The sequence below is a fragment of the Alosa pseudoharengus genome, unplaced genomic scaffold, assembly GCF_046254945.1.
Source record: "Alosa pseudoharengus isolate Yale_2024_CS ecotype anadromous, Long Island Sound unplaced genomic scaffold, YU_APseudo_1.1 YU_APseudo_1.1_scf_10, whole genome shotgun sequence".
Taxonomy (NCBI): Eukaryota; Metazoa; Chordata; class Actinopteri; order Clupeiformes; family Clupeidae; genus Alosa; species Alosa pseudoharengus.
Genome location: NW_027468565.1, coordinates 15,667,148 through 15,680,738, shown reverse-complemented (window position 1 = coordinate 15,680,738; position 13,591 = coordinate 15,667,148). Strand labels below are relative to the sequence as shown.

At 44.4% G+C, this 13,591-nt stretch overlaps 1 protein-coding gene across 1 annotated transcript in view; it reads left to right on the top strand.

Moving 5' to 3' along the window:
- shank2b (SH3 and multiple ankyrin repeat domains 2b) overlaps nucleotides 1-13,591 on the top strand; it is a 70,380-nt gene that overhangs the window by 19,775 nt on the left and 37,014 nt on the right. The window contains exons 10-12 of the mRNA XM_076265420.1: nucleotides 6,240-6,597; nucleotides 10,804-10,961; nucleotides 12,709-12,822. Coding sequence (XP_076121535.1) covers nucleotides 6,240-6,597; nucleotides 10,804-10,961; nucleotides 12,709-12,822 — 630 coding nt within the window. The remainder of the gene's footprint in view (nucleotides 1-6,239; nucleotides 6,598-10,803; nucleotides 10,962-12,708; nucleotides 12,823-13,591) is intronic.

Below are 13,591 nucleotides of genomic sequence, written 5' to 3'. Positions count from 1 at the left end.
TTCAATACCTCACAGTTTGTGCGAGAGTGTTCTGCTCTAAGATCTTTCGTTCACAGTCCTTTCACATGTTTTCAGGAATACGTTTCTACCCTATACAAGGTGTTTCTAAACAAATCGGTCTTTAAGTGATTTAATATAAAGCCATTTTGTATATTGATAAAGTCATCTTTTGCACGTTCATGATGTTGTCATCTTGCTTTGCTGCACACACAGCCTTCAACATTGAACCTATCTAGAGAGCTCCAGAGACCCAGAGAATGAGAGAAAGCATGAGAGAGAAAGAGAGGGAGAGAGAGAGACAGAGACAGAGAGAGAGCAGCACTCAGAGGATCTGACCTAAATAAGCTTCCAGTCTGCTGGTGGAAAGAAAGTGAGACGCACTCACACATACAGTATGCACAATGTGAGCACGCACCACTCCCACAGCACTTGTTCCTCTCCCTCATATTTAGCCCAGCACTGCATAACTTAAGACTAACATCTTTACAAAACTGCAATGCCTTTCATCTGGAGGCTGCCCATATCAGCCTGTGTTCTGCTCCTCACCAATAACTGCAGCTGTCATCACTCCCACATTGATACATTACTACCTGTTTTATATAGGTAGACGGTAGTATGATACTATCATGCAAGACTATTTATAGGCCTTCTTTAACAAGGGGATCCTGGTTTGTAAATCCTGCTTACCCCCTCAAAACTTGAAAGACTGTATCCTCTAGATAGAAGTTTGGCCTAATTGCTGAATCAAGAGAATATCTGGTTCTGAAGCCAAAGCTCAGTTCATACACACAGTGAGCCCATCTTATTTATTCTTAACTTAAACCTGGGTTATGCCTCAGAAAAGCACCTGAGTTAGGATTGGGCTTTCAGAGGTGAGTATCACGGACTCTCCATTCTTGTCACATTTCCCTCCCTGTTCCCTCGCTGCCAGTAGAGCAGAGCTTTCATTTCAACCTCAGACAAACAGCCACGGAGGGTCGAGCTGCTGCTTGTCTTCCACGTGTCAGTAGCACATTCACACCCTGTGTCCCTACTTTGACTCTCTGACAGATCGTCAAGTGGGCTCTCGTGTGAATCAAATTAATAGAGGATCACAAACAGCATGTGAATCAACCACAGCCCTACATTTTTGGGAACCACTACAATATCATCACATCAAAGGAGACTGAATGGACTTGGAACTGTCTACCTTATTGGATTTATTTATTAGTTAATTATACACATTTCCATTGTCCTTAGCTTATTCAATCATTCATTCATCCATTCATTCATTCATTCATTCATTCAATCTTTATTTATTCTCGGAGGTTCATTGAGGGTAGCCCTCATTTTCAGTGAAGCGAGATTACAGTAACAATGAAATAACAAGAGATATAGTATAATAATTGTGGTAAATTAAACAAAATAAAACAAATAATAAGATAACCTACATAACATTATAAAGGAGGAAGGGAAGGGATATACTGGCCTAGTAGCTCATTAGACACTGCAGAGCGAAGTAATGAAATGCATTAGATGTTTAGGAGAACAACATAGCACATGCTCTATTAGAATGTTGTCTCTTTATCTATAGCGCTTTCTTCATTTCCAATTCAAATTTTTCTCCATTCCCAGAGTAACCTCGCTGGCATTAGGTCCATCTAGGAGTTTGCTATGTAAATGCTTGTCCCATTTAAAGGCAGCCAGTGGTTGCTATGGTTCCCCAAATCTACAAGATAATTGGCTTACAGGATCTGAAATTTGGCTCAGGTCCAAGGAGGGAGGTGGTGAAAAGAGAAAGCCAATCAAATTGTTTTCAGATGGTGATCTACAGTATAGAATGTATACACGTATGTATGTGAGATAACAGTGATGCTGAAGGTGTCTCATATATGTGCAGCTGTACAGTGAATGCTGCTTCAGCTGTGTAGTGGATGTTGCGTAGTCAGTATTATGGAATCCATTATTTAGCCAATTGAATGTCAGACTATACCTTTACAAGCTGTGTGTTCACAGAGAGCATGCTGCCTCTGTCATTATGAAACGTATTGCTCAGGGTGCTCAGGGGCCAAATGCCTGTAATTAATGTGCGGTCTCTTCAGCAACCTATACACTCCACGGAGTATGTATGGCTGTGGCTCTATCTGCATTTGAAAGTGTGTGTGCTAAAAAAAACCATGTAGTATTTGCTTTTGATCTATGGAGGCATCTTACACAGGTAATGAACGCATGATGATCATTAAGAGCATTTAAACCCAAGCAGAGACTCTCATGTGTTCCAGTCGATCTCCATCTCCGATTTTAATGAGTATTGACTTAATGAAAGGATGGATGTTTTGCTGCAGCATTGGTCCTTAGAGGGCCCTGCAGTTGTTTTGAATACAGCGAGGGCTTCTTAATTGGGAGAGAATGTCTATTCATCTGTTACTGTGCTCAAGGATGAGCAGTGCAGGTTTTTGCTGACACATATGAAAGGATGTTTTCTCCATTAGAGGAGATACTTATCAAACCACAAGCCCCCTTTCATCAGCGGTTGTGGTTTCAATATTACAGTAATTGTGTTGGAGAAAGAGAGAGAAAAAGAGAGAGATTAGTTGGGGACTGATAGGATATTCTGAAGTTGCTCTTTTTTAGTTATTATCAAGACAATTTCCCCTATGCCTAGAACAACCAAGTACAGCTCCAATGTATTTAATGTTTCATGAGCTTACGCCCAGTGATTCCATTCTTTTGAGTGATGGCATGGTAGTCGTATGCACTACTGTCTTAATGTGATGGCATGCACTCTGAATAAGTGCTCACCCTACGGTCTTGGCACGTAGAATTACAGTGCACCAGGCCAGCCCTACCGTGCCCTCATCAGAAGCTGGCTTTATCTCCCCATCACACTGTTCCTCAAGCGCTGTCTGTCTCCAGCAAGCCAATTAGAAATGGGAACTGATCGTGTGAAAGGACACCCCACATACAGCATTTCACAACCAAGCAACTTGCGCTGACTAATTTAGACATCCTCTTGTGGGTTGCCTAGCAACACTAGGGGGCTTGTTTCAAGTCCAGCTGTTTCATTGAAAAGAGGGGTTAGATTCCCTTCCCCAAGATCCACTTATTCCTGCACATGCCCATTGGGCGCAACACCAAAACAATAGCATGACGGCATTCCTTTTTAGACTAAGTTCATAAATAACTCATGTAGGGTTCCTGTGATATTTTGGTTCATGTTCATGTTTGTTTGTTTGTTTTTTTTGTATCACTGCTTCAAATGTTGGCTGTCATAGGTCAGGGGGCTTGGAGCGCTGGGCTACAGTGTCATTAGACTCCCATATTTATCCCCTCTCCTCACGGTCTGTTCCTCCCCCTCTTCCTGGAGGAATGGAAGAAGCAGCTTGAGCTCGCTTTTGCATGTGATAAAAGAGAAAAGAAGTACAGAGGGAGACGTGGGGAGAGAGAGAGAGAGGGAGGGAGAGAGAGAGAGAGACTTGTGAGCACAGCTCTCGTGTGCTGTGTGCTCATTGCTCAGAGTCTCAAATGGCATCATGTGGGGTGGTTTGTGTCACCACTGTGCCTCCCCAGTCTGTGCACTCCATAGTCCCTCTCTCTTACTGGAATCTGGATCCTGGACACTCCACATCTTTTTGGGCTGTTTTGGGGCTCAAACACCTGGATTATCACAAGGACGCCAGTAAGCAATAAGGACCTAAAAAAGGGAAAGGATGAAGTCCTTACTGAATGCCTTCAAGAAAGAAGGTAAGGGCTGATTCATTGTTTGAACACGCTGATGCTGAACACCATGTTCGTACAGAGCTTTGTTTTTTTCTTTTCAAGGATGTTTTGTGAGTAATTGAGTTGAAAATGTCTCTGAAAAGTTGATTGACATATTTGTTTGATTCTTTTCTGGTGGGTTTCCCAGCACAGTAATGGCTTTTGAGTGCTGCCCTGTGTCTGTTTCGATCATCTGATTAGTTCTGAAAGGATTATTAACAATAAGAAAATATTACTTAATTAGCATAATGGCTCCTGCTGGGCTTCAGGTTCTTATTGTTGTGGTGATAACCCGTAATGATGATGATGCAAGGTAATGGATCCTCAGGAGGACCCAAATGTATTAGTGGAGAGATCAAAAGGAGTGAGAGAAGTCACTTGAGAAGTCATCCTCTTCCGAGAGTAGGAATTAATCAGCCGGGGATGGGAATTTCACATCCTTGCCCTGTTCACCCTATTAAATAATTTCATTATTAAATTCACTAAATGCAATTTGATGTTATTATCCTTTAATTATGAGGAGACATATAAACTTTTGTCCTGAAAAGGTAGTTGAAAAAATATTGTAAGAAGTCCATTTGTCCAAAAAGTCCATTTGTTTTCTTGCCAGAACTGTAGTTGACCTGGCTGACTAGCGCTGACTCCATTGCTGTGAAGTGGCTTTGTCCCCTTTGATGGCACAGAGCGCCAACTGGGTTAAAGATTTTGTGATGATTTCGTTACCATGAGGCTCCTCCTGAGCTCAGCTGCTCAGTGATGGAGCTATTTATGACGACTCGCTCATTATTCCTGTGTCCAGGGCCGCTCTCCTCTCGCTCCTTATGTGGGCGTGGGGAGAGGCAGCAGGAGTTGGGTACCACACGCGGAGTGGGGGAGAGAGGGGAGATGAGGGGGGATAGGGGCTGGGCTGAGGAGCCACTGCTACATCTCTCTCTCAGCGTGCTCCACGTGTGGCTGGGTTGGGGGATGGGTGGCTTGATGGATGGGGGATTCTCATTTGGATGTCAAAGTCTTATCTCCTTATCTTCTCATTGCTGATGATACTCTGGCTGCAGAATGGAATGAGCCCAGTCAACCATAACAAGCCTGGTTACACAAGAAGCCTTCTCTGACAGACACGCATAACACTCACTAGTCCTCCATGCTGTTATTATGATTGGCTATAAATAGAGATGCAGGCATGCCGAGAGAAGGCATCCTAGCTAAATCTCTCCGGAAGGCCAAGAGTTAGGCAAGTGTGTCCATAGCATAGAGAAGATACAGTAAATTATGTATCCATCAAGGTTTTTGTTGCTGAGAAGTGAGATGACTGTGCCTGAGGAGGCCACGTTTGGTTGTGGGACTCAGTTGCCCTGTAGAACATTAGGCCACTTAATGGCAATCTTCCTCTGCTGAACTCTCCTTCTGCGCCTGCCTTTTAGGTGGCAGCTCTGAAATAAATATAGGAATTAATCATGTGTTTCCTGCGCATACTAAACACAAGGGATTTCCCTCCCTCCCTCTCTCTCTCTCTCTCTCTCTCGCTCTCCATATCACTGAAGATTATACAGCTGAGTGGCTGGCAGCACTTGCCCCCAACCACACTTGCGTACTGAGACACACACAAAAGCAAAAATCTAACTCAATTCATTTCAAAGTCTCACTTCCCAGAAGCTCCCTAATAACTGCGCAAAATATGCTTTACACATGAGGAGAGAGCAAAAAGATCAGCCAAGGCGCTGTTTATTTCATGTGACGCAATTAAAGCCAGAAGGGACTTCCAACAGATGAATGTGGTTATTTTACTCTATCTGTCTAAAGCGTTTCTGAATGGCAAAACAGATAGTGTCTCCACAATAGTGAACAGTGTGTTTGCCATCTGTGCTTCTTTCTGTGCATTTCACACAACCCCTCTTCCCCTTTCTCTCTCTCTCTCTCTGTTTTTCTTTTCTATCTTTCTTTGCTGTTTTGTTTAAAGATTTAGGATGAAGTCTGATTCAATTTTGCGAATAATTGTGGATATTTCAACTCACATTTGCATTTACATTTAGTCATTTAGCTGATGTTTTTATCCAGGGGCTTACAACTCAACAACCATTCTCTTCTGTGCTGCTGAGACACATGTGTTGATTGGCTGGGATTGTTATTGGCTCTGTCTAAGCCATGATGTGTGTTACCCATTCACACAACCAGGACTGTGTAGGAACGCCAGAGATGTTTTGACTGCAAACCCTGAATGGGCAGTTAAAGGACCATTAGGACCAGTTTGCTCAATTTGACAAAAAAGTGTATAAGATGAGAATCATGAACTGGACCTTTAAAGAGCTCTGTGTGTAAGACACTGCAAATACACTACTGACAAAACACTGTAGTTCTTTTAGAGAAAGACAGGCTGAAAGGCTCAAACAGGTCCATTGTTGAATGGTGAATGGGTCAGTACTTTTGAATGTTGAGTCTCTCCCTCTCTCTCCCTCTCTCTCTCTCGCTCTTTCTCTCTCTCTCTCTCTCTCTTCTTTCCTCAGTGCCTTTCCGAGAGGCCCCGTCCCCGTCGGCGTGCACTACGAGCAGGCGTCCGGCGGTCCGGAGCACGCTGTCCGCCCCGCGCGTGCTGCTGCGCTCCAACAGCGACAACAACCTGCACGTGCAGCTGGGCCACCCCCAGCCGCACCGCCCGCGCTCCCGCTCGCCCTCGCCCTCGCCGGCCTCCCCGCTGCGCAGCCTCTCGCCCCGCCGCCCCGCGCAGCAGATGCAGAGCAGCCCCAATGGCACGGTGAAGACCATGGGCAGGGGGGCCCATGCCGCGCGCTCCCGCTCACCCTCGCTGGGCCGCCTGGCCGCCGGGGACGCGCGCCGCCAGCAGAACCCCCCGCGCAAGACCAGGTCAGACGCCACACCACCTCCGTCCTGTACGATGCTGTGGTCACTATAGGCCAGTGTTTCTCAAAGTGTGGTCCGGGGACCACTGTTGGTCCGCAAGCTATCCCAAGTGGTCTGCGAGCAGACGTGTTATAATATAATATAGATGAGTTGTTTGCAATATTGAACCAACTTGTATGTAAATACAAACTGTCCTGCAACACTGCCTATGTAAGCTATGCCAGTTTAAATCATATGAGTCCTCTGACACTATAAGCAAGGTGGATCAGTGAGTAGCCCTATTGTCTAATATACTGTTGAAGTAGGTTTTTTAGCTAGCTTTTTAGCTTAGTCTGTGAGTTTTTGTTGTTATTGGTTAAGTGGTCCTTGGTCCGAAAAAAGTTTGAGAAACACTGCTATAGGCTGTATAGAATGATTGGATCTGGTGACAGTTCCATGAGGGTTGTGGCTTTGTGCACTGTGTTGCTCCCCGTGCTTTTACAGTACATGGTGGCCTGAGCTTCCACTACAACAGTTGTAATATCTACATCTTTTAGTTTCTTTCCCTCTTCTCAGTGGCATACTACAAGACATTCATATGTCGCCACCTGTGGCACTCGCAAGCTGGTCTGTACTAAGCCATGCTATAAGCATTAGTACTAAGCGTGTGTTTGTGTGTGTGTGTATGTGTAATAGAGAGGGGAGAGAGAGAGAGAGAGGATGTGAGAGTGAATGAGTTGTGGGTGTATGACTCTATGAATCTCACTCGACAGGGGGTTCTAGAGAAAGGAGAGAACATACAGTAAATGGGCCATGCCAATTAGTCACTGCTCACACCAGAAACTCATTTAATTAGTCACTGCTCACACCAGAAACTCGTTTAATTAGATGTCATTTTAAAAGGAAGGAATTGAGTCCTCTGGTATTTGACCTTCTTCTTTCCTTCCTCTCTGACTGATTGGAGTTTGTTTTGCTTGCCTTCGGCTGGCACTCATGTAGTGATGGATGAGCAGGAGTGTGAACATCGGATCAAGTTGACTGTTCTCACATAGCCATAGTCACATAGTTATATAGTCCATAGTTACAGTGGACAGTTATGTGCTATGATGTATGAGCATCATAACATGAGGTTGGAGAAAGGTGAGTGTGTGTGTGTGTGTGTGTGTGTAATAAAAGAGAGAGAAAGAGGGAAAGAGAGAGAGAGTGTGTGTGTAATGTATGTGTAATGAACTAAATGAATTAATTAAATGTAGGTTAAATAATTTTTTGTTTGCATTAGTATGTATATTATTTTAGTTTTTGCAGATGTGTGAGTGTGTGTGTGTGTGTGTGTTAAAGAGGGGGAAATACAGATGGTGTGTGTGTGTGTGTATCCGTGTGTGTGTGTGTGTGTGTGTTAGAGAGAGGGAAATAGAGATGGTGTGTGTGTGTGTGTGTGTGCCTCTGTGTGCTTCCGTGACTGCTCTAGTGTATTAGATAATATCCCGGAACCACAGAGATCTGCAGAAACAAACTGAAGAGCATTGCCATGTGATCCTTTAATTGCTGGCTGGATTTACAGGGATCTTCATGAACTGAGTGGGATTTCCTCTCAAAGGCTGTTGAAGGTCATTAATAGTGTGTGTAGCTGTGTGTGTTGTTACCGTGGGAGAGATTCTTTCCCAGAGCTTGCAGGGCTCTCTACCTTGTGTTTGGTAGGTTTCAAGGAGACCTTTCCTCCAAGGCTACAATCAGTGTGTCAGATGAGAGCGCTCTATCCTAAGATGCCACTGTGTTATTCCCCCAGAATCCTTACATCCACTCTCTCTCTCTCCATTCCGTGGCAGCAGGTTTAAAATAGACACATGGTGAGACTATTCATACTGTGCCTCAGCCAATGCCAGATAGTTGGAGGACCTTATTCTTGATCCCTGTTTTGCATAAATACCGCAACCCACATTGACATTTTCCTGAAATAAGATGCGGCGCAAAGCCTGAATAATTGTCAGAGTGTGATGCCGAAAATCCTGTTGAGAGGATTGGAGGTGACCATGCTAAAAGGTGTGGCTGATGAATATGTGGTGTGGATCTTAAAAAGGCCTATATGAGTTGTGCAGTTATAGGTAATATCTAGGTGAGTAGACATTTTCTAAATTACAGTGGAATCACAGCATTACTCTATAGCCACACCTCATAAACATGGGCATATGTATGTTCTGAATGTCAATGTCAAAGACATGGAGGTATAATATTTGTTCAGTAAAAATGTGTTTACTGCTTGTTTGTCCCGAGGTTGCTGCTTGCTAGTCCAGCAGGATGAGAATTCTGGATAGTGAGACTTCTCCAGACTCAGCCAAGTGTGATCAGTTTATATGCAAATCTCTTTGTTGCCTATATGAATGATGAAAAGTTTGAAAAGTTTTTTTTACAATTTTTCATCATAGATCCATAGTGCTGACCAGAGGTCGTTCACTGTCTTAGAACATTGGTCAGCCCCTTTTTCCTCTGCCAAAATGTTATGAACATGCGTTTGACTTTGGTTGATGATTTAACTTGTAGCAGAACACTTACCTCAGTAGATAATGAAAGCCCTAGATTCTTCTACAGGCTTATTCATACTGTAGCACTAAGGTGTATTGTTCAAATTGCCTTCATACCTTCTATTTTAATACACCTGATAGACCGACTCTAATTTGGTGGCGTTTGCGTGTTTGGAAATGAGAGGAGACCTCTCTCTTTGCTCATGACCACCCGTGCGGCACCTCCACCATCCGCTCCACACCCTCAGGGCGTCATCTGTACGCAGTATCAGTCCAAAAAAGATCCGCGCACAATGAAGCCCCAATTACATAACTTGCCCTAATATGGGGTGCAGTGACTAGTTAGCAGCTGGAATGCCTTTGGCTGTGACATTGCCCGTGTCCCAGCGGAGGGAGGCCTGCTAAAGCTGGAGCAGGAGAGGGCACGGGTGCAGGCTCTCTGTCCCACTTTCCCCCCTCTCCCTCTCCCTCTCCCTCTCCGCAGAGCACACCACGGCCACGGTGTGCACCCTGTGTGGCCCTTCAGCACACGCGGGGGGGGGGGGGGGGGGGGGATTGGGAGGAGCAGGGGAGGACAGAGCCACACTCCTTCGAGCCGACCTCAAAGTTTGCTGCTCGTGCCGAGGTGCAAAAGTGTGTTATCTTGTGAAGATGAAAGCTCACTGCATGGTTTCATTTAGGCACTCAAGCCTAGTCCCTTCAACCTAAATGGTCCAGCAAAATGTGTTAGTTCAAGGTTATACTTCACTTTTCTCAGGTGAAGGGTACTGTTAGTAACATTGTCTCCATGTCTCCATTATGTGCAAGCCCAACTCCATCTCCATTTTTGTGCACGCCATAAAGATTATTAATCTGGGACAGTCAGGCAAGCTGTTTTTTTTAAACGCCTCCTACTCTTGGGTTCTCTTCCAGTGAGAACAGAATATAGCAGGTCAATGGGGTCACAGGAGAGGAAGCACTTCATGTGTATGTGAGAGAAGCAGACGCAGATAGATTTCAGATGACTTTGTTAAATACCATCTATGCAATAAATACCATCAGTTTTAAATGAAGAGGTAGATTAAGGAAGTATGGACCACCCCCAGGTTTCTGGTCCCGTGTTCATGCAGTTGCATGTGTGCCTGTAGACCACTAGGGGGAGCAGTAACACAATCCTCCATCATGGTCTGTCAGTGGTTTGTAGTCTGTATAAGATGCTACCCCAAATGTTGCTGCACAGGGAATAATGTTTACCTGCACAACCTTCAATATTCCATGCTAACAAACACTATTGCCATAATTAATAATCCTGCACATATGATTCTGAATACACATTTTAATAAAACTTTTAACTACATGTTTAATCCACTTTCTGCAAGGATTTACATTTCCCATAACCATTTTTGAATTTCCTTCTTCCATGTATGTTAAGGGTGCTAGCTAGTTTCTCATGTTTCAATCCTGACCGATGTGTAGAAAATGACTCCCTATACACTAAACTCCCTAGAACTGCATTATTTTGCTGACCTAGATAAGTACGGATATTATATTATCACTGAACTTAAAACTTTGTACATTGTGTTCATGTTTGCTTGATCGTTTGATAAAAATGACATTGTATCATAAATGGGGAAGGGACAGTTGACCTTTTTGCAGTGGTGTTAAACAGAAGTGCATACTATATGCCAGGTCTTCTGTAACCAAGCTCTCCCATCCGCTCCTCTCTCTCTAGCCCACGGCCCAGCAGGGATGGCCTGTCCAGCGCAGAGACCCCCATCTCCAAGCGCAAGATGTACAGCGCCGTCCCAGGCAGACACTATGTAGTGGTGAAGTCTTACCAGCCACAGTCTGAGGGCGAGATCACGCTGTACAAGAACGACCGAGTCAAAGGTAACACCTACACCAGCACAGCCAAAAGTGTACACCACACCAGCACAGCCACTCTAGCCTAGTTTTATCTTAGCATTGCTTTGCTTAGGGGCAGCCGTAGCCTACTGGTTAGCACTTCGGACCTGTAACCGGAGGGTTGCCGTTTTGAACCCCGACCAGTAGGCACGGCTGAAATGCCCTTGAGCAAGGCACCTAACCCCTCACTGCTCCCCGAGCGCCGCTGTTGATGCAGGCAGCTCACTGCGCCGGGATTAGTGTGTGCTTCACCTCACTGTGTGTACACTGTGTGCTGTGTGTGTTTCACTAATTCACGGATTGGGATAAATGCAGAGACCAAATTTCCCTCACAGGATCAAAAGAGTATATATACTTATACTTAGCTCCATTGTGCTTGGATTGCAGTGTGGTAATGCTTAAACACAAGGGCATATTAGATCTGAAGTTCTAAAGAATACTGCAGGTGCTGAGCAGGAGGTGGTGATTTCATTTGAAATCAGACTACAGCAGAGAGGTCAGAGGAGGTGCAGCGTTCATGCTACACCTTCTATTAGACTTTTGGTGGAGGAACTCTTGGGAAACAGAGCAGAAATTCTCAACATGAGGTTCTGTGAGCTAAATAAAAGGTGCTCTAAGCATAATGTTTTGCGGTTTCTAAGCTAAAACATTTTTTGTCACATACAGCAAACATCACCTCACCATCCGCTAGCTGCCTGTGCCCGGAATACACTGTAAAATATTGCGGTCTCTGTACCATAAAAACACAAACTGTTCCAGCCAATCACCGACAAGATGCACATTTAGGAGAGTTTAATTTGCACAGGAGGGAGGGGGGAGGGAGGGGAGTTTTGTTTGAACGTCAACAAAAGTGACATTACCCAACATCGCTTAGAGCACCTTTAACCTTTTGTTTGTGACATGAGCTATGAGCTGATCCAGTCTTTTTTAACTGCATTAGGATCAATTCCAATTAACTATGCTGATAGCCCAATTGAAATCCTATGGAAGGTTTTTAGACCATAGATTGTGGCAAATGTGGGATGGTTGGACTAAACGTCATCCGTTAAACAAAGGGTGTTTTGTTGTTGTTTTTTGTTGTAACCCATTTTACTGACATGAAAAGGTTCCATAGGATTGAAATTGGTCTCTCTCCTTATTGCTTTAATGATCATTCACAAAATGCTTAGAATCCTTTTCTTTAATGCATTTATACTCTCAGTTCCAAGAGTACAGTCATCTAATCTATACTAATACAGATATGTGGTCAGACTAAATGAGTGGAAACCACACGGATAGAAGACAGATGCTATACTTCAGTCTCTGTGTTAAGAGCTATGACCTGGGGTAGTAGCATTCTCATTTCTACTGGCTGAGGCTGACAGAGAAGGCGATGCAGTCTTAAAGCGGGCCAGTGAGGGCTATGAGAGCTGGCGATAGCTCACTGATCTCCATGATGGATCTCCTCTCACACGCCGGCTTTTAGAGGTGCATAACTCACGCTGATGTGTGGTGCTTTGGTAGAGGGGAGCCACCAGAGTGAGGTCATTGAGGACGACGTGTGCCTTCTGTCAGGGCCTCCCCCATCCTCCTTTTCCCACCTTCACAATAATGTTTGGAGGGATATGGCCCGGTGCACTCCCTCAAGAGAATGAGCCCACTTTTATGACCTTACATCAGCCAAAGGACTGACAAATATACAGATCTGTAACACACCACCACCACCCCTCTCTCTTTTATTCTCTTGTTCTAGTGCTGAGCATTGGAGAAGGGGGCTTCTGGGAAGGCAGTGCGCGTGGGAACGTGGGATGGTTCCCCGCAGAGTGTGTGGAGGAGATCCCCAACAAGGCCAATGAGGACCGACCCTGTAAGTCCCGCACCAAGACCCAATCTGAGGTTCCCATTGCACACAGGGGATTTCATACGGCCACATGATGGCTGTGCTGATTGATCACTGGGCCAGAGGAAATGCTGTGGGGGACTGTATGGCCATAGTCCATAGCACATAATGTTTTATTCATCTATCTTATTTGTTTGAATATTATACATTATGCAATATTGTATTTTTTATTTTATAGAGGTGTTTGGGGAGGTATGGAGGGTTTGCTGCATTGATTTGGCACTTACTTTTGGACAAAAAGATATTATCAAATAGCCATTTGTTTTTACAATTGAACACAGTTTGATGAGTTTTTTATTGTTCTTTTTGAACCCCTGTGCATATGAAAAGCTGCTGGTCATTGCCAGTCATACATTCTTCATTGCCTGTTCTTACTATAGTTCATGTTGTATTCATTAGTTGCAGCTAGGCCTGACTGCACACATTAATCAATCCTAAATATCAAGGACAATATCTGCAAATCCTTTTAAGCAGAGTATAGCCTTGGGAATGAGGGGAATTAAGGAAGTTAAACTAGAGCACTGTAAATCAAAACGCATCAGGATACACAAAGAGCCACAAATACAGTACATCACAGAGTCTCTTGAGGACACTGTGTTGTACTGCTCAGTACAGGACACATGCCTAATCTAGGCCCTGATACAGATGCTATGATGATCTGAGCAGAGCTGTGTGATGAAAGGCTGCAGCATTGAGTATATAGCATAGCTGCATATGGCTGTGCATTGTGAGTCAT